Source organism: Sylvia atricapilla, chromosome 1 (assembly GCF_009819655.1).
Source record: "Sylvia atricapilla isolate bSylAtr1 chromosome 1, bSylAtr1.pri, whole genome shotgun sequence".
NCBI lineage: Eukaryota > Metazoa > Chordata > Aves > Passeriformes > Sylviidae > Sylvia > Sylvia atricapilla.
Genome location: NC_089140.1, coordinates 130,181,728 through 130,204,682, shown reverse-complemented (window position 1 = coordinate 130,204,682; position 22,955 = coordinate 130,181,728). Strand labels below are relative to the sequence as shown.

Below are 22,955 nucleotides of genomic sequence, written 5' to 3'. Positions count from 1 at the left end.
AGAAATCTCACTTACCACACAGAGAAGCCAAAACACAACATACAGTATTTGTGTTTTGGAAAAAAGGTCTTGTCCAAACTTTATGCACACAATAGCTTCAAGGAAGGCAATTACCCTGTGGGTAAATGAAAGCAGAGAGGAGAGTGATTAAAAACACGAAGGATTTAACTCACATGTTTGCAACTCAGACCCCAGACTGTCAACTCCAAACAAGCACTACCCTCTAGTGAGCCCACACCTCCCTGACACCACTGAAATTAACTGAAAATTAACTGAAATTCTTTGACAAATGTCTTTTTCTTTCTACTCTTTTCTCAGCATAAACAGCACGTAAAAAATGATTGACTGGCATTTCACTGTTCCATGGGGCTCTAGGGAATAAGGAGCGTGTGCCAATAGCAGAGAATCTTCAATTCTGCCTACCACTGTGCTTCAGCTCTCACCACATAGAATTTTTTTCCATGCTGAACACCCAACAGACTCCCTTGATGGATGAACTAGAACTGTGCTTTGTTTATACCTTTACTAGATGCAAATGTACTTGAATCCTAAATTGTCTAGTTTGTTTGCTTCACATGAATTTCCCATATTTTCACATATGAGAAAAATAAGATGAAATGACATTTCAAATTCTCTGAGAATCCATGCATTTACTCTGGTTTATCTGTAGACTCAGGTCCACATGACAACCTCAGAGGATTTGGGGAGAAATCCTCTGTGTGAGGAAAAAATGCAGGTTTTACTTTCCTCTCTGACATTAAAAGAATCAAAAAAAGTATCTCTATCTCTCTTCCTGCTACCAGGTGTTTACATCTTTTCAGGTTCAAAGTTCTTAAGGCTTGTCCACCACTTGTTTATGAATCCAAGGTTTCTATTGTCTTCGTAGAAATAAATATAGCTTGTATAGGTCCTGAAGAGAAAATTACGTATGTTTAACAATACAAGTGTAGAAAAGTGACACTAAAAATCTGCATTAAAAGTGTAAAAAATGGACTCATCTCAATTTGAAGCAAATAATGAAAAACACTGTTAAATTTAGAGTTTAATACTTAGCTTGTTCAATGGAGACTTTAAGGTAGTACATCTGAACAATGCATGAAAACTCCTCACCTATGTGCAGATACACTTAACATCAGGTTAAGTTTCCAGTTTCCCAAGCCTGACACAGCAGGAAACATTCCCTACCAGCACTGTCCATAACCAGTTCACAAAAATGTCACTACTGCCTTTCAAAGGAGACCCAGTTTCCTCCATGAAAGAGGAAGGAAAATGTGTGCTTGACTAAACCACTGGCACTGCAGAGATGGTGCTGGTGCAAGTGTTAAATCACAGCTTTCCCAGTACTATTTAATGAGACTTCCAGCATGGCAAGTGGGGCCAAAACTTAAAACCAATATACAAATCAATGAGATGCATATTAGAAAAAACCAAGAGCCGTATTACTCTCTTGAGTCACTAATTATTTTTCTTTCTTGGTTTAATATTATTCTTACTGATCCAGCTGAAGAGTAAAAAATCATGAAACCAAACTACAGGAGTGGGAAGAGAAAAACCACCATCAGAAAACAAGCATAGGGTTATGGTATACTCAAATGTATAAACAAAACAGTAGACTGTTTTCATTAAGGACTCAAAAAAATACAGCTGTTTCCCCTGAATTTATACATTTTTTCTGTTATTCTTGTCAAGAATACTTGGGTTAAGCACATTTTACAACAGGACAGCTATTACAGTTGATGAAGTGGTAAATCAAGAGAAAGAAGGATGCTAACAGTGAAAGGTGTCAGTGTCCTACTGAAGGGTGATGAGAGCACTCCATAGAACTAAATATAGTAAGTTTTCATTCAAGTAAAATAAAATTAGAACAGATATTCCTTTTTGAAAGGCTTCATCTTAATGAAAATAGTGCAGTTTCAGCAGGGCTGTTGCATTGGCCTTGTTCATGCTTTACATTGCTTACTGTACATCCATCAAGAGTTGCAATAGTTACGTCAAGATGAAAATATTTATGATAGATGAAATAGTTATGTCAAGATGTGCTAATGAAAGGCACTAGTTTTAATTATACCCATAGTTAGGCTGCTTAAAACTCCATTTAGAAGTGCCTTTAGAAGTGTCTTGGTTACCACAGATATGAATGTTCTATATATTTCTTTTATTTGCTCCAGAAATTATATTCTAGATAGTTAAGTTACTGGTACATTTCCTTTTTTTCTGGAATCAACAGGACCTCCTAGTGATGCTCTGGTTTTTCTAGCAGATCACAGAAGTAAGCAGTAGGAAGAATACTTATTCTATACACATTTCCCACTCTTAGATCAGACTGTGAGTGAATATTCTATTGCAGTTCTTGTTAAGCAATCCTACAGACATATTTGGGTATCTATTTATTGACACACATGACATTAATGTGTTCAGTGAGACCTTTGGGCCAAGGATGTTGGGTTCTGTAATCCTTAACAATTTTTCAGAAGCAACCATGCAAACTCTTCATTTAAAGGCATCCTATAAGAGAAAAAGAGATTGCAGCCAAAGTCACCATGGCTCATAGTACACTCACAGAAATAATGGATAACTGTGGCTTGTTTCACTGTCTTCCGCTGTGATGCTGCTAACAGCAGCAATGCCCACCTTGGCAGCCAGGGAAACATTACTCTCACAACCATCAAGCAAAGGCAAGCTGTAGAGCCAAAAGTTTGTCCTTCTCACCTGATTGAGAATATGGGCAGAAAGGCCAATGGTACTTTGAAGGAGCCTAGCTTTATCCAGTAGCTCCTAGTTCTTCCTTCTGTTGTCCTTACTCATTCCCTCACTTCCCATGTTCTACCTCCAAATTCAGAATTTCCCTTTCCTCTGAATTTGCAAAACCAAAGTAAGACAAGGACTGGCTTCATGGGCACTGCCTCTTCCTTTGCTGGACCCATCCTCAACACTTGTCCAAGTGCTTCAGGAATGCAGCAAGAACACTTACCCAAACACCCAGCACTGGGTTCCCACCCTCTTGCACTGTGTGTCTGTGAGATAAGCATAGTATTGCCTGAGAAGAGAAGCAAGAAAATTCCTCAGTGAAGTTGAAAGTCCCCAAAACATTTACATTTAGAAAAAACCCTTTGTGTTACAGATGCATCTATAATGAAAATGAAGTGCTGATGTTTAAATCAACATGCAATCATTTTGGATATCTACCAGATGGCTTCAATTCTAGTAGGACAGATTACCATATATATCAAATAGCTCGAGACAACACAGAAAACAATCCTGAGAGGGAGGACTGGGAAAGTACTCAAACTAGTAGGCCAGCAACATTTATCCCCTGCCTCTCCACTGAGTCTCCAATTCTTATAGGCAAACTGCAACATTTTCAAAAGAATTAGAGAATCCTTAATTTTTTTCCACAGTTTGTCTTCTATTTATTAACAACTGCATTTTCTTGAGAAATGTGGGTTTGACTCTTGAAAGAATATGGCTATTCCATACCCTGTTTGGATGGTCTAGCCACTGGCATATTTTCCTCCCAAGAACAGTAAAATTTTTCACTATTTTGAAAACAGTATGAAGACCATTCTGCTCAGCTTTCTATACTCCAGAAATGTAAGAGTTTAGAAAGGAGAATTCTAAAGAAGTGGAATCAAAGTTCCTGTTCTCAGCTTCTGATTTCCACTGACAGCTGTGGAACACAATTGTTATTAGTCCAATAATACAAGGACTGCTAAAGAATAAAGACTTTTACAGATGTGCAAGTGCTACAAAGAAAAGCAAAAAAACCCTTACAAATTCACCTATACAAGAGCTCACAGGGTGTTTAGTGTGATTTAATTAAGTGTGAAAGCACTGCACACAACTTGAGACAGTATTTGAGGAATAAACCAGTTCATGGCTGCCATTTAAGGTAGCATCACTTTGGACATGAACAGGGAATTCTCTGCTTCTAACTTCAGATCTGTGTAAATTCTGTCTACCTCCAACTATGTAATGGGGAATATTAAGGGCCTTTGCTAACAGGGTAAAATCACACACATGACCAAAAGCAGATTCATGTTCCTATACAGCTGATAATGCTGCATAAATCCTATTCTGTTCTCACAATAAGCTACTGCTTGATCACAATAAACCAAACAGCTCTATTTTTATTTTTTTATTATTTGAAAACCAAACAGCTCTCTTTTTCTTCATCTACACTTTTGGGAGCACCTGACTCATTAACTTGAATATTTTCACATGCAGTCCTCAAGGATAACACATGCAGCTAATTCATAGAACAGGGAGATGCTACTACACAAACAGGAGAAGGAACAGACTGGCTCTGCATCCCTACGGCAACACAGTTGTTTATGTACATTTTACTTCATTAGTTTATTTGTCAGGAAATACATTTCATTGACAAGAGATTATTGTTTTGCATTTCACGGTGCAAAAGCATACGTTTTGTGAAGGGTGCCATACTTATTCACAAAGTATATGTAGTTCTTGGATGCCTAGAAGTTAAAGCTACTTTAAACTGAAAAAAAACACCAAAATAAAAGAATTACCTTACAGTGGGTGCTGTAATGATTCCTATGAAGAGAATTCTCCCCCAGCTTAAAGGGTGGCTTGCTTGGAACACAAAGATATGTTTCAAAAAGAATGTGTTCAACTCAGTTAGCTAGATTAAAAAAAAAGCTAGTTAATAGTGTTCAACTTATACAGCTCCTAATGAGTTAGTACAGAAAATGCACAAAGATTAATACGGAAACTAAAATGCAAAAAGAAATCTATGTTCTACTATAAGAACATAGTAAGAATCTATGGTAAGATTGACCATTGAAAGAGGAATTCCTGCTCTGTCTTTTGCTAGGACAAGCAAGTAACATATGAGTAAAACAAAGAATTCTCCCCTGGAAACCTCTGTGAAAGTATTTGCTCTCTTCCTCAAAACTCATTAAGGGACCAGACACTATTTCACACTGCAGAGGTCTTCTGGTAACTTGCATATCCTAAATCAGGTACAAATGACCAAGGCCATTTTGGGAGAGAAGCAGAAGAGATCATGTATTAAAAAAAAAACCTCAAACAACTGTATCAAATATTTATGGGTTTCCTTTAAAGCAGTGAATAAAGAAATTAAAAAACAAATTCACAGAAGTTTCAGTTTTAAGTTTTTAAAGCACTGGTGATGCATTATAGAGTCTTGCTGGAACAATGGCATTCTGAGTATTCTGAGTATCACTGATCCATTCAACAGTCAATGGGAAAGGAAAAAATCCAAAAAAAGCAAAGCAAAACAAACACTCAAACAAACCCCTCGCCCCCCCCCCCCCACCAAACAACCAACCCCCTGCCACAGCAACCCAACTAAACCAAAATAAATTAAAATTCCACCACCCAAACCCCACTGTCTAGCAGTTTTTAAATCTGTGTCAACTGCAAAAAACAAATAGCAATCGGTAGCATTTGGCTTTTTCCAGATTCTGTAATTACACTCCTGAACTACCATGTAACTCCCGTGAAAGTGCCCTGTCCAATTCTGCATTATCAATTCATTTAACAGTGTATTTCAATAGCAGGCATACATTCCATCAGAATATTTTTTAGTCCAACATAGCCAACAAGTAACCGAGCTGATGGCAGCTTTGATTTCACAGAATTTATTTCTTACCTGCCAAATAATCATGAAAAGGTAGACTCCAGCTACTCTCTGAAATGAAGACTTTGGATCAAACCAGCGGACGTAGGTCCAGCTGGCTGGGGTGAACTGTAATACAGCTCTCTTGATTTTCCCTGTGGTTGTGTGAATGTCCCTGGGAAAAAAATAATGGCTGGAGTAAATACAAGGAATATGCCAGAAGGAAAAAACAAAAAGCAACATCCCTGTTACTGATGTTTCTGAGGAGCAACCACATTTTTTTGATCAACAGTGGAGATCTTCTCAGACACAACTATGTACCAGGCAAGGGGGAATTCAGAAAAATAATCTATTAAGCATTTCAGTCAAGGTGCATATTCTGCTAAAGAATTCCACCCTTCTCTATCCTCAGTCAATATCCTCAGCTCAGTAACTAACTACAAAAAACATTTATCATTCTCAATGCAAAGAAATGAAGACAATTCTGTGACTTCCTTGGAAAATCTAGAGGTTATTTCTTCCTAGTCTATGTTGCCGCTGCTCTAACCCCAAACACACCTTGTTCTAGAGTTCACTGACATAATCCTTCAAGAACCTGTCAGATTAATTATTCATTATTTGTATATAGCTCCACAGGAATAATAATACTACACCTCCAGCACACATAAGCCCTGCTCTTCTGATATCAGATACATGTCAACCTCCTGGAGAGGTGAGATAACACTGTTAAAATCTAGAAAGCATTTAAATTCCATTTTGAAAGAGGACTTTAATGCAGGCTCATCTGACATGTATTACTGATTCTTGCTTTTGATAATATTAATTCAGATGAGCAACAGCATCCAAAGGACACAGAATCTAAGAAAAACTCAGAGCTTCCTCTTCTGAAGGAAGACTAGCAGGACTAGAAACCAGTTTTCACGCTTTTATTTCTCTGGCCCTTCTGGACAAAAAACCCCAAACCAACCCAAAAAAAAACAAAACAAAAAAATCCCAACACAAAACAAAATAAAACAAAACCCCACCAAAACAAACAAACAAACCAACTCCCTCAGATTTGATATTTCCAATATTTGTGTTCTTCTAGGCTGGAGAGAGCTTAGGTAAGGGAGAATCTTCTAAACTTTAAGATCTGTATGGGAAAGGGAAGAGGGGAGAGGGATACAGAAATTCACACAAGGTACAAATTTGGAAGTCAAGATCTGAGTTCCTTTTCCATCTCTCAAGGCAGTTCATCTGCACCATTGGTAATGAGCAGATAACCACGCTCGCTACCAGCTCAGAGGGAAGAAGGCAGGAGAGGGACAAAAAGCTACAGAAGAAACCACACCCGGACAGCTAGGAACTGACACTTACTAGGCCATAAGATGTTGCCCTTTTACACAGCAAATGCCTCTTTATTTCACAATTACTCCATTTATTTTAGAAGGTCAGCAATGAGGTAAGGCAATTCACAGCACAGGTACCATCAGCCCCATGTCCCTACTGCAATTACAGCTAGTGCTGACAGATTGCCACACTAATGCTTTATCAAGGTGAGCCCAAATCTAGTTTAAAAATGTACAGTGAGAAGCCATCACCATTTGTTTTGCTCCCTCACTTTGTCAAAGTTTTATGTACACAAAATAAACTGCAAATGCAAATAGCTTTACTATTTTGTAATGTCCATTGGCATCAATGCTTGTAAACTAAAATCGCAAAAGAAAATCACATATAAAGTCATATTTATAAACACATGCTTTACAGGAACATTACTATGACGTTGATATTTAACATTTAAAATAAAATTACAGCACTGTTAGCACAGGCAGATTCCATGCTAATTTTATACATGCAAAACAATGTTTATCAAGCTTAAATTTAGACCTACTTGAAGCTTGCCCAGTGATAGGTCCTCATCTCCAAGAAACGACAAACTACCATGCCCAACCAGATGCCACCCCCGTTACAAAGCAGGATGTCCAAAATGACTTGATCCCACCAGCATTCAGCAAAATTAGGCAGAAGGTGCATGAAGAAGAGCTATAGAATACAGCAAAAAGATTCTGGGTGAGGAACAGCACAGAATTCATGTAAGTTCACTTTTAAAGTACACATTCAAAAATCAGCTTTTCAGTACACAGCATACTTCAAGGGCATGAGCCAAAGTCACTGAAGTTTGATTGGCATCCTTCCATTAACTTCAGAAAGCCTTGAACAGAACCACACAAGACTAGAGAAGTTTCCTTCTCACTGTTTCCTGTTGAGACTATGCTGTATATAAGGATATCATGCAGATGTTGGCATCTCAAAGATGATACACAATACATTATAGAAATGTATAAAACAAGCAGAACTACTGCATTTCTTGGAGGAAATAAGGTGGTTTGTGCTTTAAAAACAGTAAAATGAAGAGAATCTTTCTTTCATTTTTGCTAAATAGTTTCAAATAGTACATTTTCTAAACCAGCAACAAAATGCAGCAAGTAAAATGGATGCATTTGTAACAGCTGTCAGAACTAATGCATGATGGTATTCAGGTCATAAGACTTCTTTATTTCAAAACTCTATTTTCAGGAAATTTAGTGACTGTAAAAAAAAAATTAAGAGTTCAACTACATTTAAGACAATATTTCAGCAAGCTTTGCTGCTGTACTTGATACAGAACGGATCAAGAAATTAAGAGGACATTTCACTCTACTGATGCAGTGAGGGAAACAACTGGCCAGTTAAGGCCAGATATAAACGTATTTTACCAAGAGCCAGAAATGGATTCACTGCTTCTCTTTCTCCATTACAAAATATAATTTTATTCTCTTATTCTACGAGAAAAAAAATCACTGCAATCCAAAAAAAAGATGGGAAAAATTACCTATGGACAGGAAATCAAGACAGCCATGTGTTAAGCAGTCCCTCTGCAATGCTTAAAGAGATAATTAACAAAACACATAGAAAACTAAAGAAAGCACTGCCACAAAAACAGTACAATTCTTGTCAGTTAATGTACAAACATTGTGGCTGTGGAAGATTATTGGTATGATTTTGTGATAAAGTTTCTTTTATTAAGAGATGTAAGCATAAAGTACTGAAAAAGTCAGATTTGAGAAAAGGAGTAAGAAGAATGTTTTCTGTATACAACAAGAATGAATGCTGGCACATTTATAGTACATTACAGGGACTGATACTGGCTGGCAATCATAGTTCCTGTGAACACTCTTGCAAAAGTGTATCAAAACCACTTGTTTTCCTTTGACAAAGCTATGTGAATTTCAATCTTTTCCAAAAACAAAATTTGAGTTTCTCTTCAGGACCCAAGTGATACAGTATTGTTCATTACCCTGCTAAAGTTTCCCTTTCATCTTTTTCATTAGCCTACAAATGTCAGGCAGACGCCAGAAATTACAGATCATGAGGCAGCAAAACCCAGAGCACAGGTGTTTGCCTGTTTGCCCGACAGTCTCTAAGGTTCTCTAGCTGTTTCTCAGAATGAGAGACCAAGGTCTGCCTGCTCCCCAACTTTAATCCAACAGTATGGAGCATGAGCCAAGTTTCCCATTTCAGAACAAAGACTTGGCTGAAATCCGTTAATGCTAATGGGAGATGCTCAGCTAAATCCCTGTGTAACTGCCCTGGTAACTTCTGGAGGTATCTAATTACTCTCCTGAATTATCTAATTCATCAAAAATGTATTTGAGTGGTGACACATTGCCTGTTCCAATAATCTGCCTTCCAACAAGGGGAATACTTGACACCTGATGCTGTGTCAAATTGAAGACAACAATAAGAGTATGAGTGAAACAAATCCAAATACTTTCTTTTCCAGAGGGAAAAAATGAGTACAATAACTAGCTAAGGTGTTTTCTGTGAATGGGTACTTGTGAAATCCCAATCTTAAGTAATTTCAAGATCACTTGGAAAACACAGTATCCTTCAATGCCAGAAAGCAAAAACACATTTTGAAGAGGAACTCATGGCATCAGGATTTCCAAACTCGAAAGTTTAATTTTAGACAAATTCTTATCTATGTTTCTAAATGATAAATGCTTTGTCAGATAAGCCAAGCATTCTCAAAACAGCAAGCTTTGCAGAAAACTGATTTTAAAGACTAAGTTTAAGTGTTCACATCAAGAATATCCCTCAACTCCATTTCACTTGTACATTACACATGACTATACACAATGTGCGATGTTGTTTGTGAAGTAAAAGGCCTATGAGAGGAGATCACAGATATTGCAAGGTGGAAAAGGAGAACAGTTGCTCTGAATCAGGAAATATGTGAAGTAGAAAAAGTAGCATGATCTCCCATAACAGCAGAAAATAAATTATGAATGGCACAAATAGGCTGACCTAGACTTCCTTTGTATTCAAGGAGTAATAAATCACTTACCTAAAACCCAGCTTGCTGTTGTCTGCTCATTCAGCTGCATCAATTAGTCAGCATCTGCTTTATAAGACTTAAAATGTAAATCTATACTGAGAACTAGAGAGCCATCCTTCTAGTAACATTCACTCTTCCCCCAAGAACAATTCACATCTCTTACCTTTGCTGATATTTAGGATAAAAGAGAGGCCTACCTCAGTGAGCTCCCAGGTGATGCTAATAGTCCAGCACAGCCCATAGCTGCGGATCAACAAAGCCTTCATAGCCCAGCCCCAGAAATGTCCAAAAGCAAATATATCAAAGTGGCTGAGGATTCTCTCCCAGGTGATAACATGACAGTTCACTGCATACTCCTGTTAAGAAAAGAAAAAAACCCAGAACAAAATTGCTCCATCAACACACAACTTCAGAAAGAAGAAACATCTTTCCATCCAACGCAATAAGCCTGGAATTATAAGGGTATTAAAATCAGCATTATTTCATTTTCTTATCCTTCTAAACTGTGGCAGAAAACTTCCAGATTTAAGACTCAATGCCATCACAGGACAGCTCTAAATTAAAGGAAAATAGAATAGACCTTGGTGCCTGAAGAAGCATGTATTTCCTAATTGACAGAGAAGCAACAAAAAAAATAAAATCAGGAACAATAAAACTAACAAACAATACTCCACAAAATACTTATTTGCCTTTCTTTGGAGTCTTGATTTGAAATAACCACCTTTTCCCAAATTCATGCTGCCTGATATCCAGATGTGTCTTATTAGTGGCTAATCCTCTCCAGTTTCTGATGTAATGTTACTCACATCAATGTTTACTTGAGTATCTTTTGTGTCTTATTTTCCTCATGAAAACAATTTCTCAGAACTCATTCATATTGAGAATGTTCAGTCACAGGCTTGGATTGAAAAAATATTTAGGAGAAGATTAAAGGGAACTTTTTTTCACAGATGAGCAGTAGATTCCTTAAGAATACTATTTAATATTTTAGTCCCCAATGACAAAGGAACCAGATTCTCATAACATGTTATACAGCAAGTGCTAAAAATCACTGCCCAACAAGAAAAAAACCAAACTGTTAGTTATCAGGAGGCTGCAGCTGTGGGGTTCCATCTCATCACTGGGCAAAAACAGAACTATTCTTAATAGGAAACCCACATTTAACATCTCTGCTCTTCAATACTCCTAAAATACACATTGCCACCTGCAGGTGACAACACAGCACTGCTCAGTGCTGTTGAATCAAGAACTCTCTTTCAGGCCAGAACTACTGCTAATCCTGCACAAATGAACACCAACTGATCAAGTTAAAAAGGAGATAGCATAGAAATATTTAAATCCTGGCCACCACAAAGACAAGAATGCACAATTTCATATAAATCCTTCTATCAGCAGGCAGATAAGTCCCACAGTGAGATGATATGCGTTGTGAAGGTTTCTGTAAGTAACCCTTACTGCTGGTGCTTTCTCATGCACGTCTGTGCTGCTGGTCAGAGAAAGGTGCATCACCTGTTCTAAGGCTTGTAAACCTGCAGCTTTAGTGCACCAAGAGAACTGAAACTGGCTCCTTTGCCAGTATGAGAAGCACGGAATATACTACAATATGTGCAGGCTCCTTGCTACACTGCATTACCTATGATCAGTGAACACAATGAGGCTACTCCAAAAGTAAGGTTTTTTTCCAGAGCTCTTGCTTTTTTGCTTTTATTTTTACTGGGGCTTTTTCCTCTCTGCCTCATTTTTCCAGCTGCAGTTCTGCCAGCCATACAGTGAAATGTGCTGAACTTTTTTTTATATCCAAGGAACTTTGTTAGTCCTGTGCAAGAGACAAAGCTGCAGCCATCATGACAGCTGCACTTTAAAAATTTACTCCAACTTTAAAGGACAATATCTGGATTGCAAAGCAAACCAGGGCAAGTTTCCACTGACTGCTACAGTCAGGGAATCTGCTGTACTGTGGTTCTGTGCCAGGAGTAATACTAGTCCTCCCTTAGTTAGAAACTATTTCTAATTTAAATGACAGGAGAGCCAGGTGAATCTGACAAAACAACAGACTCCTTGTCTCAGCACCCTTTTGTTGCTCAGCAACATCACCGACGCCCGTGCTGGGGCTCCATTTAGCCATGTGTCCTGCCCCCATCCTAAGGGCAGCCTGCCCTCACCTCTCCACCAGCACAGGTGGTCCCTGAGGAACCCAAAGTCACAGCCCTGGAGCTGCACAGCACGTACTGCTGACAGGCTGAGGTGCAATACCTGAAGCATCCAGTTTTCCAGGCAAGGAGCCTGCACACAGTCCTCACTATCAATCAACTAATGTGAGCTTACTGCACTGTCAAGATTTCCATTCCCCGATCTGCTACAGGGCAGGAGTTTGCAGCCACTGCTGATGAGTTGCTCTGCACTGGTTTGCATGAGCAGTAAATTGCCACGTGTGAAAGATAACCTCAATTTCCCTACTCATGGGGCATGAGCCCTATAAAAGCACCTAGTAAAAAACAGGTAAAAACAGGTAACCATGGTGGACAGATGCACAAACCCAAGGTCAAGGGAACATGTTGGTTAGGTGGTGAGGAGTAATTTAATGTGATAGTGAGGAGGGCAAGATTGGCAACCTATGCAGTAACCCTCTTCTGCTTGGTGCCCAACTGCTCACACTGTGTTCTGCTTGCCCCCCTGCATAACTCACACCCTTCTCCCAGGCCTCCTTTTACAACCTCAGCTCTCTATGTTCATGTCCCCACCTGAAGGGGAATGTTCTCTGTATGGAAAACTCTGCAAGCTGCTCGGTAAACAGAAAAACAAACCTGGATTTTTATGCCACTCCAGATTATGGTCTATGGAAACAATTTCCCAATGGTAGCAGCATCAGTGCTCAGTTGCTGACTGACTGGAAAGGAGCAGAGTCCTGCAGTTGCCATGCAAACATGTACTCCACAAGCTCCATAGCATGACAGTAATGTACTCAGCTCAGAACAACAAGATGAGACCAAAGTTCTTTGAGTACAGCACTATGGCATCAAAAACCCTGATCTGGGACACATACCATATAGGCTTCATTTAGATACTACCTTGCTAAGTCTATTTTCAGTATCTACGCTCATATCTATTACCAAAAAGAATCCAAAGCTACTCCACAGCAAATACATATCATATTCCAAATTGCACATTCACCTAAACGTCTGCATTAGAAAAAAAATACTGAGAAGATTGTTTTTCACACCAGCTGATTTCAATGTAAATATTGTCCTTGACACAAAGGACTTGATGACTGTCATGTATAGGCACAAACTTGCATTGCTCATGCCAGCAAATTCAGATTTATCCATTCCCATTGATATTAAACATGCCTGAAGTATGTACAATAAAGTGCCACGGATACATACCATAATATCTGCTTCCCTTGTGGCATATCGTAGATTAGGGTCCAGCCAGTACATCACTGCTTTCACCTGCTCAAAGTTAAGGAAGAGCACGAACACCAGGAACAGAAAATAGAGCACACTGAGACCTGTGAAAAGACTCAGTTTTAAAATCATGTTCACTCACAAACCTGTCTGGAACACAGGGTCTAAAAAGATACATTCAAACAGTTGTTCTACATATGAATTTCAATATGCAGCAGCTACATGCAGAAAAGCTGGAAACACCAGTCAGATGGCAATGTCTGAGCACTCAGCCCTTCATATCCCCTCCTGTGACAAGTGATACGATACATGCTCAACTGCATGAACTGCATGAATCAAAACAAAATCAGTCTAATCAATTTAGACGTGTAGTACAAGGCTGTGATGAGGAAGCTCCTTGGTAAGAGATACACTAGGATCCAGGATTGCATTAGCTCTGTCCCTCTGCTTTAAGTATTCTTTGCCTCATTAACGTAAGCCTCTAAGCCTTTACACAGATTTCAACATAAAGATCAATTTAATAATGCCACCTGGCAATTCTGAGCTGTGCTGGCAATAAAGAGTAATTATAAACTAATGCATGTCTCAGTTTTCTACTTCTGTGAGCTGGAAAATTTGATGCTTGAACCCTTTGAAGATAAATACGATTATTATTTATTTTCACACCACTATAAATTATGAAACACAATTGCATTTGGGAGTACCATTTGTCTCCTCCAGTCTGAATAAGGATTTTGTTTTTTTTAAAGAAAAACTTATTAGAAGTTGAGTCCTAGGTGTAGCTCTGGGGGTAGCTGAATCTTTTGTTGGAACCATATCTTTGCATTATTCACAAGCTCACAGATATCCAAGACCACATTTGGAGGAGGCATAGAAACACTTTCCACAGCCTCAAACATACTTGTATCCTCCAGCAATGTCATGGAGGGGCAGAAAGATTAATGTGAATAAACTTAGGATCTACCATTCAAAATAAACTGCAGCAAGGCAGTTTAGAAAGGCCTTTTAAACTATAACCAGGACATACAGTTGATGGCCCCAATGTACACCAGAAAGCAACTTTGTTCCCAGACACACACATGCACAGGAAGTATCTATATGGTCCTGTGCAGCCCCTCCCAGAAACACGAGGGGAACAGATGCCACCCTGCTAAAGGAAGCACAGTCTGCAGGCCAGGCTGCATCTGGAAACGCTGAGGACACACCAGTCCATGCCCAAAGATGTCTGAGAAGTGAAGCACAGCTAAATGAACCATGACAGAAGAAGCAGAATTTCACAGGGAAAAATGTTGCTCTTGATTTTGCATGCAGCATTTCCCAAAAGTACAGGGGTCAAGCTCTGACAGTATCAACATTGAGAAGGATCTTTTATTCTACATGTAGTGAAAGCTTAAGAGAGCAGTAGGACCTGTGTTTCACAAACTTCCCAAGAAGCAGGTTTGTTTAATGAGTGCTGTCTAATCAGCAGTATCCTCTCAATGTCAACAGATGAGCAATCAGCTACTTTGGGAAGCTACTTATTTTTAGATATAAGGTGGCAGGAGAGAGGAACATTCAGTCTGCCTAAAAATAATTAAATGTGCAGTCTAGCATATGTTTTGTGATCCCTGAATTATTTTAAAATAAAATTCCTCACTATTTTGTTGTGTAATTCAGATGTTTAAGGAGCAGGATTTCACTTGTTAGTTTTGTAGCTAACAGAATTATTTTTCAAACTATGAATCCAATTGATATTTACAGGTACTTTTAATGACATATGAAGATATCTATCTATCTATCTATCTATCTATATATATCAAGAATTTTAATAAATGCTAACCTATGCGATGATACAATTTAATAAACATATGAAGTAATAGCATATTTTGCCAGTAATGAAAAGAAACCACCTACTCAAGTGGATTTAGAAGTCAGACAGTATATGCAGTAGCTGGGGTTGGAAGAGTTGACAGTAGGAAAGATGTGGGAGAAGGAGATTGGGAAGCACAAAACAGGATTAAAACATAGTATCAGAATGAATGATCCCTTTTTGGTGATTTCATCTACACCATCCTGACACAGAGTAACTACAATGATATTCCCAAACATAACTAAGAATAGAGTATAAGCAACTGCTCAGGAGTGGGAAGAAAGTAACATTCACAGAAGTTTGATGCACGATTATGTTTTGTGACAATTCCATTCATGAAAAAGTCAAAAAGGCTGGTCCTGCAAAATCAATGCAAAAGTCAGAAACACAAACTTACCAAAAACCATCCTCCACAGAGCAGGGTGAGGGCGTGTAAAGGGTCCTATAGATGGCAAACAAAAAGCTTATTAGGACACAGTCAGTAAGAATCACAGAATTTATTTTTGAGTATATCGCATATGACTACTTGGCAGGAGCAGGCATTAGTTTTTCATCAGACTATGTAATACACCTGAGAGCTGGAGCTCTGTGTTGTATTAAAAGAAAAAAAAAAAAAAAGTTACAGCAGATTTCAGAGTGGAAAAAAAGGAGACTGCCATTTGGTAACACGAAGGCAATTTTTCAGAGTTTTTATGGAGTCATGTCCAGAAGAGCAGCATGCTGTTTGTTCAGCAGACACCACATCTCATGTGTCACCTGAGGATGTCCTGACCTGGTTTCCAGACTGCAGCTTGCTCCCATCCCATACAAATTTGTCTTTGTTAACAAAGAAACATGGCACTTAGCCTTCAGACCAACGAGAAATGTTACCAAACAGGCCTCCTGAAATTTCCAAACTGAACATCATATATTGCTGACAAGAAGGAAGACACCTATGCTCTTTACCAGTGTCAAATTATTTACTTTAGAGCCAGTGATAAAACTGATTTTTTAGACTAAAAACCTCTCAGCTAATGTGAACAGCAGAGAAAGTAAATCTGGTGAAACTGGAAAACATCTAAAGATGAATCATACATTTAGGTAGTAAGAAGTGGTTCAACAAACATTTTCAGCACACACTGCAGACCACTCTTTCACCACTAGATGCATAAAGCTCATTTTTCTCTGGCATTCAGTTTTTCAGGTAAAACTTTGTGAGAAATGTGCATTCAGGATTTTTAACATATAGGAAAAACACATCCCAACTCTGCAGTACAAAGCTGCCCTGAACATGATCACTGTTTTTTTCCTGAACATTGTGAGATAATTGTGAGACAGTTTAGACTTGATCTAAGAATCATGATTTTGCTGACAGCAATAAGTAAAAATTAAAAAACCGAAACAGAAAACCAGGTAAAAGCATTTCTTCCATAGAATTAATGGCACACAAACATTCTTATGTTTTTACACTTTCTGCTCCTCAAACAACCGCCAAAACTTTTGTCCAACTTCAACTTCTACTGAGCAACTGTGGTTTTACATTGTAAATGCAACTTAAACCATTTCTATCACCATCTTCTGGTAAAGTGTTGTGTCTGAGAATTTTTCAAATTACACTTCTCTTGAAACACGCTGAGGCAAAGTCATCCTAAACATTATTTAAGGATCTGTTAGCATCATTACTTAGCAATCTGAGCTGCAACTGCACATCTGCAAATAGGACGCTGATTTTGAGCACTTGGCTTCCTTGTTAAATACAGACTATAAATAACAAGCTATAAATAACACTTATCTTTGCTCAAGTATGACTACAACCCATTTTAGACTGTTCCTTAATATAAAAGAATTCAAATGAGTAAAGAAAAAATACACTGAAAATTGATATTTAAATAAAAGTCAAAGTAAATATAGTGGCAATTAAGAGAAATTCACATTTTAAAAAACATGCAATAAATGCTGAATAAACCTTACTCACCATTAGGAAAAGCTAGAACACTGATGATTAGAAAGAAGAAAATCACAGAGAGGATACCCCTCCAAATATTATCCTCTGGTACAGAATCATCCCTAAAGAGACAGACAACACAATATTAAAGTATATTATAAGGATGAAGTCAATAGGCTCTCAAGATATATTATTTAAATAAAGAATACATGGAAATTAAATATAAGAAATATGCATGCTCATTATGTAACAAGTTAAGATAGCAATTGCACTGAATGATTTTCACACTACACTTCTGGGTATCCCTTTCTTACAAGAGGGTTAAATATTTAGTAAGCACATGCAAGCCATGGCATGTGTTAGAAGTGGCACATAGCATTGTTAGAAGTGACTGTAGAAGCAACGACCAAATTTAAAATCAGGTGAAAAAAATCTTCCTGCTTTAGTGCTTATAGAAACATCATCAAATTACTTTTACACAGCAACTTTTACTTTTACACCCAAAATAAAACTTGTGGAAGCCTGGATGCAATTCCAAGGTTTCTCTCTGCTGTTTTGGTGATACTTGCAATATCCTTCACTTCCCTTTGCCTATCCCCAACACCAAAAGCCTGAGATGAGGGCAGAAATAATGATCACAATTAATCTTTAGAAAAAATGAATGTACAGCTTGAATCTGTAACAGAGACACAGCACAACTTAAAATGCCCGAGGAAAAATATCAATTTGCTTTTAGATCTATTATGCCAAAGCTCCGAATATAGTATGCATTATTTGTGCTACTGTTGTATTACAGCCAGAAGAGAGACCTAAGGATTCAGTTTGGAATGCCAAGGCAAACTTGAGAGAGCCCCTTCTTTTTAGGCAGGTAGAATATGGTAGCAAGATTAACAAAATAGCCCTCACCTAACTTTTCTAACCAGCAGACAGCTTCTGGGATACTTCAGTAATACAAACAAACTTCGGACTATCATCATTTAAAGACTGAATATTTCATAATGTATCACACACTACAACTGAAGTCGAAGTTTTACTATCTGCCTAGTTTTCATGTACTTATGATCAGTTTATTTATTTGTGGGGTTTTTTTTATTTATTCACAACATGGTAACTAAAGAATTCTCAGCAAACTTTGAAGGCATAAAGCTCTTCCTGGCAGAGCATCTGTCACATTGCTGGATGGTTCAGTAAAGAATCCATGACAGCATAAATGCTCTCCACAGTAGATACTTGCTGCAGTTACAAAACATTTCTCACTTAGCCAAATTATTTTCCTTTTCCTCGAAACTGAACCTTAACAGCTCCACAGCAGGCTTTCATCACTGTGAGGCATTTAAGCACTGTGTTAGTTTAAATGTACGGAAGGAAAAAGTGCATTAAACATGAATGGTTTCCCTGCAGGCCTTAGGGACTCCCCACAGCATTCCTTTAAAACCAGCTGGGTTCGGCTTTACCAGTCATTTTCCAGCAGCCATGCTGCACAGGCTCACACTTTGTATCAGCTATAAACCCCAGGTCCCGGAGCTTAACTCTGGCTCTATTGGCAATCCCAAGACCTTACACCATCTAGTGCACTTCCCAGCCAGAGCCTCCGGCTCTGATGGCTCAGACAGCAAAACCATATCCCTCTTTTAACACATGCAAATACCACATGGGAACATGCTGTCATGGCTGCCACCAACAGGATGAACTTTTTTTTTTTAGCTAGAACAAATAACTACAGTTGCATCACATCAATTCATCACAGCCAACAAAGAAGTGAAAGACATTGCAATCACATCACTTAATTTCTGTGCCAGGTGGGATGAAAGGTCCTCACCTTTGCATATCAAGATTCTAAGTACTACTTAGCTTCAGGAAAGCTGTCCTAGTCATGTTGGCACCACTGCCCCCCAAAAATAACGAAGATGTATGCAGTGCTAAACTGCATTTCATTTCATGTGAGTGGCAAGGCATTTTATTTTGGCTTGCAGACACATTTCACAAGGGACAGACACCCAATCTTCTTACCAGAAGCAGGTAAGAACTGGTGGGAGCAAGAAGCTTGCCGCTGTGCACTAGCTGGTATAGGGATTATAATGTTTACCTGGAAGAACTATTTTGGGGAATGCCAAAGGAAAAGATGCAATCACAACAAGCTGCAATTGGGAAAATGTGCTAAATCATCTCACTGAGCCCCAGAAACGTTGACTCTGATTTTGAAATACAAGCATTCATGCAGCAAAACCAAGGTTTCTAATGCTTATGTGGGAGGACAGATAAAAATTCTCTCAATTTTAACCCACTTTACAAGGGCATTTTTCCATTCTGTGGCTTTTTAGAGAGAAATTTAAAAAAAAAAAAAAAAAAAAGCATAATAACTGCATAATCTTTATCCCTTTTCTGCTCTTCTCCAGAGCACTAGATTACAAAAATGTCAGCTAGCGAGTTATTACATCACAAATAGAGAGGATACTCAACTGAGGAAAAAATAGCTAGGACATTAAATTTGGAATGTGGGAGAGGGAGGAAAAAAATTCTTGCATAAACGCAAACCAAACCTAAATACACAATAACCAGTTTAATCAAGCCCATTAATCAGGGGACATGGAAGACAAAAGCTCCACATCCTCACAAGTCTAACTCATGCTTCCACAAACCCCTGCAGCTTCATACCAGAAGCTACTAGTCTGTCACCTTCCTCAGTCCTATTGTTGTGTCCCACAAAAGAGCTCTTCCAGGACTCACTCCTGCTAGCTGCCTCTGGGCTCAGAGAGGGCCATACACCTCCAGGGTGGAAGAGGACAGGGAAAGCTAGAGCCACTCCACACCTCTGCCCCAAGGTGCAGGATGGAAGCAGGGGAGCCTGTGTCTGGCTCATGCAGCAAGAAACAACCAAGGAAGCTGCAGTCATCGTCAGAAGGCTTAGAAGGATGAGCTTTAAAGATCAGAATACCCTCTATTCCCTACTTTAACATAGAAAAATTAAACACACATTTCTTCCTCTGGATTATTATTATTATTATTATCATCATACCTGAAGATCACTGCTATCTGTTTCACCCTTATCTGTCAGCTCAAAGACAGTAGCAGCTGCTCTCAGTGATCCTAAGGAGGACTTCATGTTACCTATGGCTTGCTACACACAAGGGAAAAGTGTTTGCCTTTTCTCAGAGCCCTCCACACAGTGCTGACACAAAATTATAGAAGAGCCAAGAAAGACTTTAAGGAACAGAGAATTTCCCCTGCCTATGGTGAAGTTCCTGAAAAAATAAATTTTACTTCACAACATCAGCATGAATCAATCACAGAAAATCCCCCACTCAACAAACTGACCAGGAGAGCTGCGGAACAACTGACAGCACAGGGGAAGCAAAGAATCACTTGGGACACCTTACAGGGAAGTCTACAGTGCCCTGTGTTCAGCAAGTGGGAAAATGAACTTTAAACATCACTTTATTGCATGAGTCAGTATAGACACAATGCAATAAGCTGATGGAAAGAAACACAGACTGTAAATGCATGTGGGAAAGCATCTCCTCTTCCCCGGTTTCTCAATGAGAAAATGTATCTATACGGTTTGGATGTTGTTTCAAATGAGGCCCAGAGGCAGCACTCTGATATCACTCAGGAGATCTATGAAGCTCCTACAGTAGTTGAAAATAGCAGGAGGAGGAGAGGGGAGAAAATTAAACCAGAGTACCTTCCACAACCTGAGGAGAAATAGAGAAGAGTTAAAGAGAAGTCAACTGGTATTTAAAGACAGGAAGTGAGGCAGAGATAGACAGAGGGAAGAAAATTAAACTGAAGAAGTCAGAAAGACAGCATAACAGATGGAAAGACATACCAGCAATCCTCTTGGAAAAATACAAACATCCCAGAAGTGAAGCAATTTTATTTGGGCCTAGAAGACTCAAAAGTGCTGAAATTGCTTCTTAGCTCATCCTCTGGTTGAAAGAATTAATGGCAAAATTCCTTCCCCGAAGGTGAGCAATCAATTCCATTAATCCTTCAGAATGACACTGTGATGATAATTTCGTAGTGACTCAGAAGTCTGACCTAAATTAGCCCTTCAGGGAGAAAAGTGAGCAGGCAAGGGGATGAGCAGCACTTGTAGCAAAGGTCTGTAATTAAACATTGTAGCAGAGGACAGAAATATGTCTCTCTGTAATTCTGGAGTTAAGGGATCCAAATAGAACAAGGGATGTGCTCATCGAAAGTATCTTCCTTGGGGCCATACACATGTTGAAACAAGAAAAGACACACCTCAGACCATTTGCAGTTAGGCTATTTCACTTTTCCTTATGCTCCTGTCTCATCTCAAGCCAGGCTTGGCCATTATTTCACAGCTGATAAAAACTACATATTTGGATTCTTAGAATAAAACACACTGAACTGGATATCAGACTTCGTGACAAATAACGTCTTTCTTACATCAAATAGAGAGCTGTCATGAATTAATGTTTTAAGGTAACTTTTAAAGACGTGATTAACCATCGTAAGAGTTTAAGCCACAAGACCACTGAAATCCGTGACTGCGTACACACAATGCCACAAAAGGTTAAATGAGCTTAAAACCACACGGCACTCTCTGCCAAAACCTCTCAGAAACCACTGCCTACAGACTACACAATTTAGTCTAAGGGAGGATTATGCAATCATCTTCACATCCAGTAGGAGGCAATAAAAAGTACACACAACTTCAAAAAACAGGCAAGATACCCATCAGACTGCACCGCTATACCCTTTGTTTTCAAGTAAGGAAAAATCTGTCCTTTCCTAGCAGTATCGCCATTGTAAAAAAGAATACTCATAACAGCCATGAACGACTGCAGGGGTGATGCCCACCTGTGGTGGGCAAAGGACGCGGCCGAGCCCATCCATCAGGGCCTGAGCCAGCCTGGCACTGGGCACAGACAGTGTACAGGGTACGGAACCGATGCCACGGAACAGTCACTCCCGTCCACTGCCCGCCTGGGAAATCATCTCCATGACTGATGTCACTGCGGGGCAGCTCACAGCCTAATAAAGCCCATCGAGGTAACTCCCCGAAACACACGTTTTAGTAGAGACTTCAGCAGAGATCCTGAAAACGATTATCAAGTTCCCAGGAAACGCAGTGGGTATGATAGCCGCTCCGCCAAGGAGGGGAGGATGCCCGCTCCCGGCACGGGCCTGCCGAGCACGGGGCGCCCGGCGGCGCAGCCCCCGCCCGGGGAGCGCACCGCAGGCACGGCCCGGCCCGGCCGGAGCCCCGCGGGCCCTGCTCGCCCCGGGCCGGGCACCGACCCGCCCCACGCCCCGCCGGGACCGCCTGCGGCCGGGGCTGCCGGCACCCAGGGCGGGGCGCGGCTCCCCGCGGCGGCCGCGCACCTGGTGAAGGCGAAGGCCATGAGGCTGAGGATGGTGAAGCTGAGGAGGGTGATGGTGTGCGGGCGGTAGAAGAACTCCAGCGTGATGTCTTCCACCTGCTGCTCGTTGATCATGCGGAAGTGCAGGCGGTAGTTTACGTCGTCCTTGCTGAGGGTCCGGCTCCCCACGCACGACACCATCTCGCCTCTTCTCTCTCCTCGTCTCAGCGCGGCTGTGGTTGCGCGGGGCGGCGCGGCTCGAAGCAGCCCGGCCCGACCCGAAGCAGCCCGGCCCGACCCGAAGCAGCCCCGCCGCCCGGCAGCCCGCCCGCGCCGCGTCCCGCCGAGCGCAGCCGAGCGGGCCGAGCGGGGCAGCGCCGCGCCCGCCGCGCCGAGGGGCGGAGATCGCCCTGCCGCGCCCACCGGCCGGGGGAGAGAGCAACGGAGCGCGGGAGGGGGGGAGGCGGGGCCACACCGCCCCGTTAGAAC

At 40.1% G+C, this 22,955-nt stretch overlaps 1 protein-coding gene across 2 annotated transcripts in view; it reads right to left on the bottom strand.

Moving 5' to 3' along the window:
* Window positions 1–22,754, bottom strand: part of PTDSS1 (phosphatidylserine synthase 1) — a 28,409-nt gene extending 5,655 nt beyond the window's left edge. For both annotated transcript variants that reach the window (XM_066333887.1, XM_066333897.1), the window contains exons 1-10: window positions 22,489–22,754; window positions 17,167–17,258; window positions 15,610–15,654; window positions 13,343–13,467; window positions 10,157–10,315; window positions 7,473–7,624; window positions 5,636–5,777; window positions 4,530–4,642; window positions 2,972–3,037; window positions 16–115 (exon numbers count right to left, since the gene is read on the bottom strand). In XM_066333887.1, the coding sequence (XP_066189984.1) occupies window positions 16–115; window positions 2,972–3,037; window positions 4,530–4,642; window positions 5,636–5,777; window positions 7,473–7,624; window positions 10,157–10,315; window positions 13,343–13,467; window positions 15,610–15,654; window positions 17,167–17,258; window positions 22,489–22,667 (1,173 nt within the window). In that variant the 5' untranslated portion in view covers window positions 22,668–22,754. The remainder of the gene's footprint in view (window positions 1–15; window positions 116–2,971; window positions 3,038–4,529; window positions 4,643–5,635; window positions 5,778–7,472; window positions 7,625–10,156; window positions 10,316–13,342; window positions 13,468–15,609; window positions 15,655–17,166; window positions 17,259–22,488) is intronic.
* Between the last annotated feature and the right edge of the window lie 201 nt (window positions 22,755–22,955).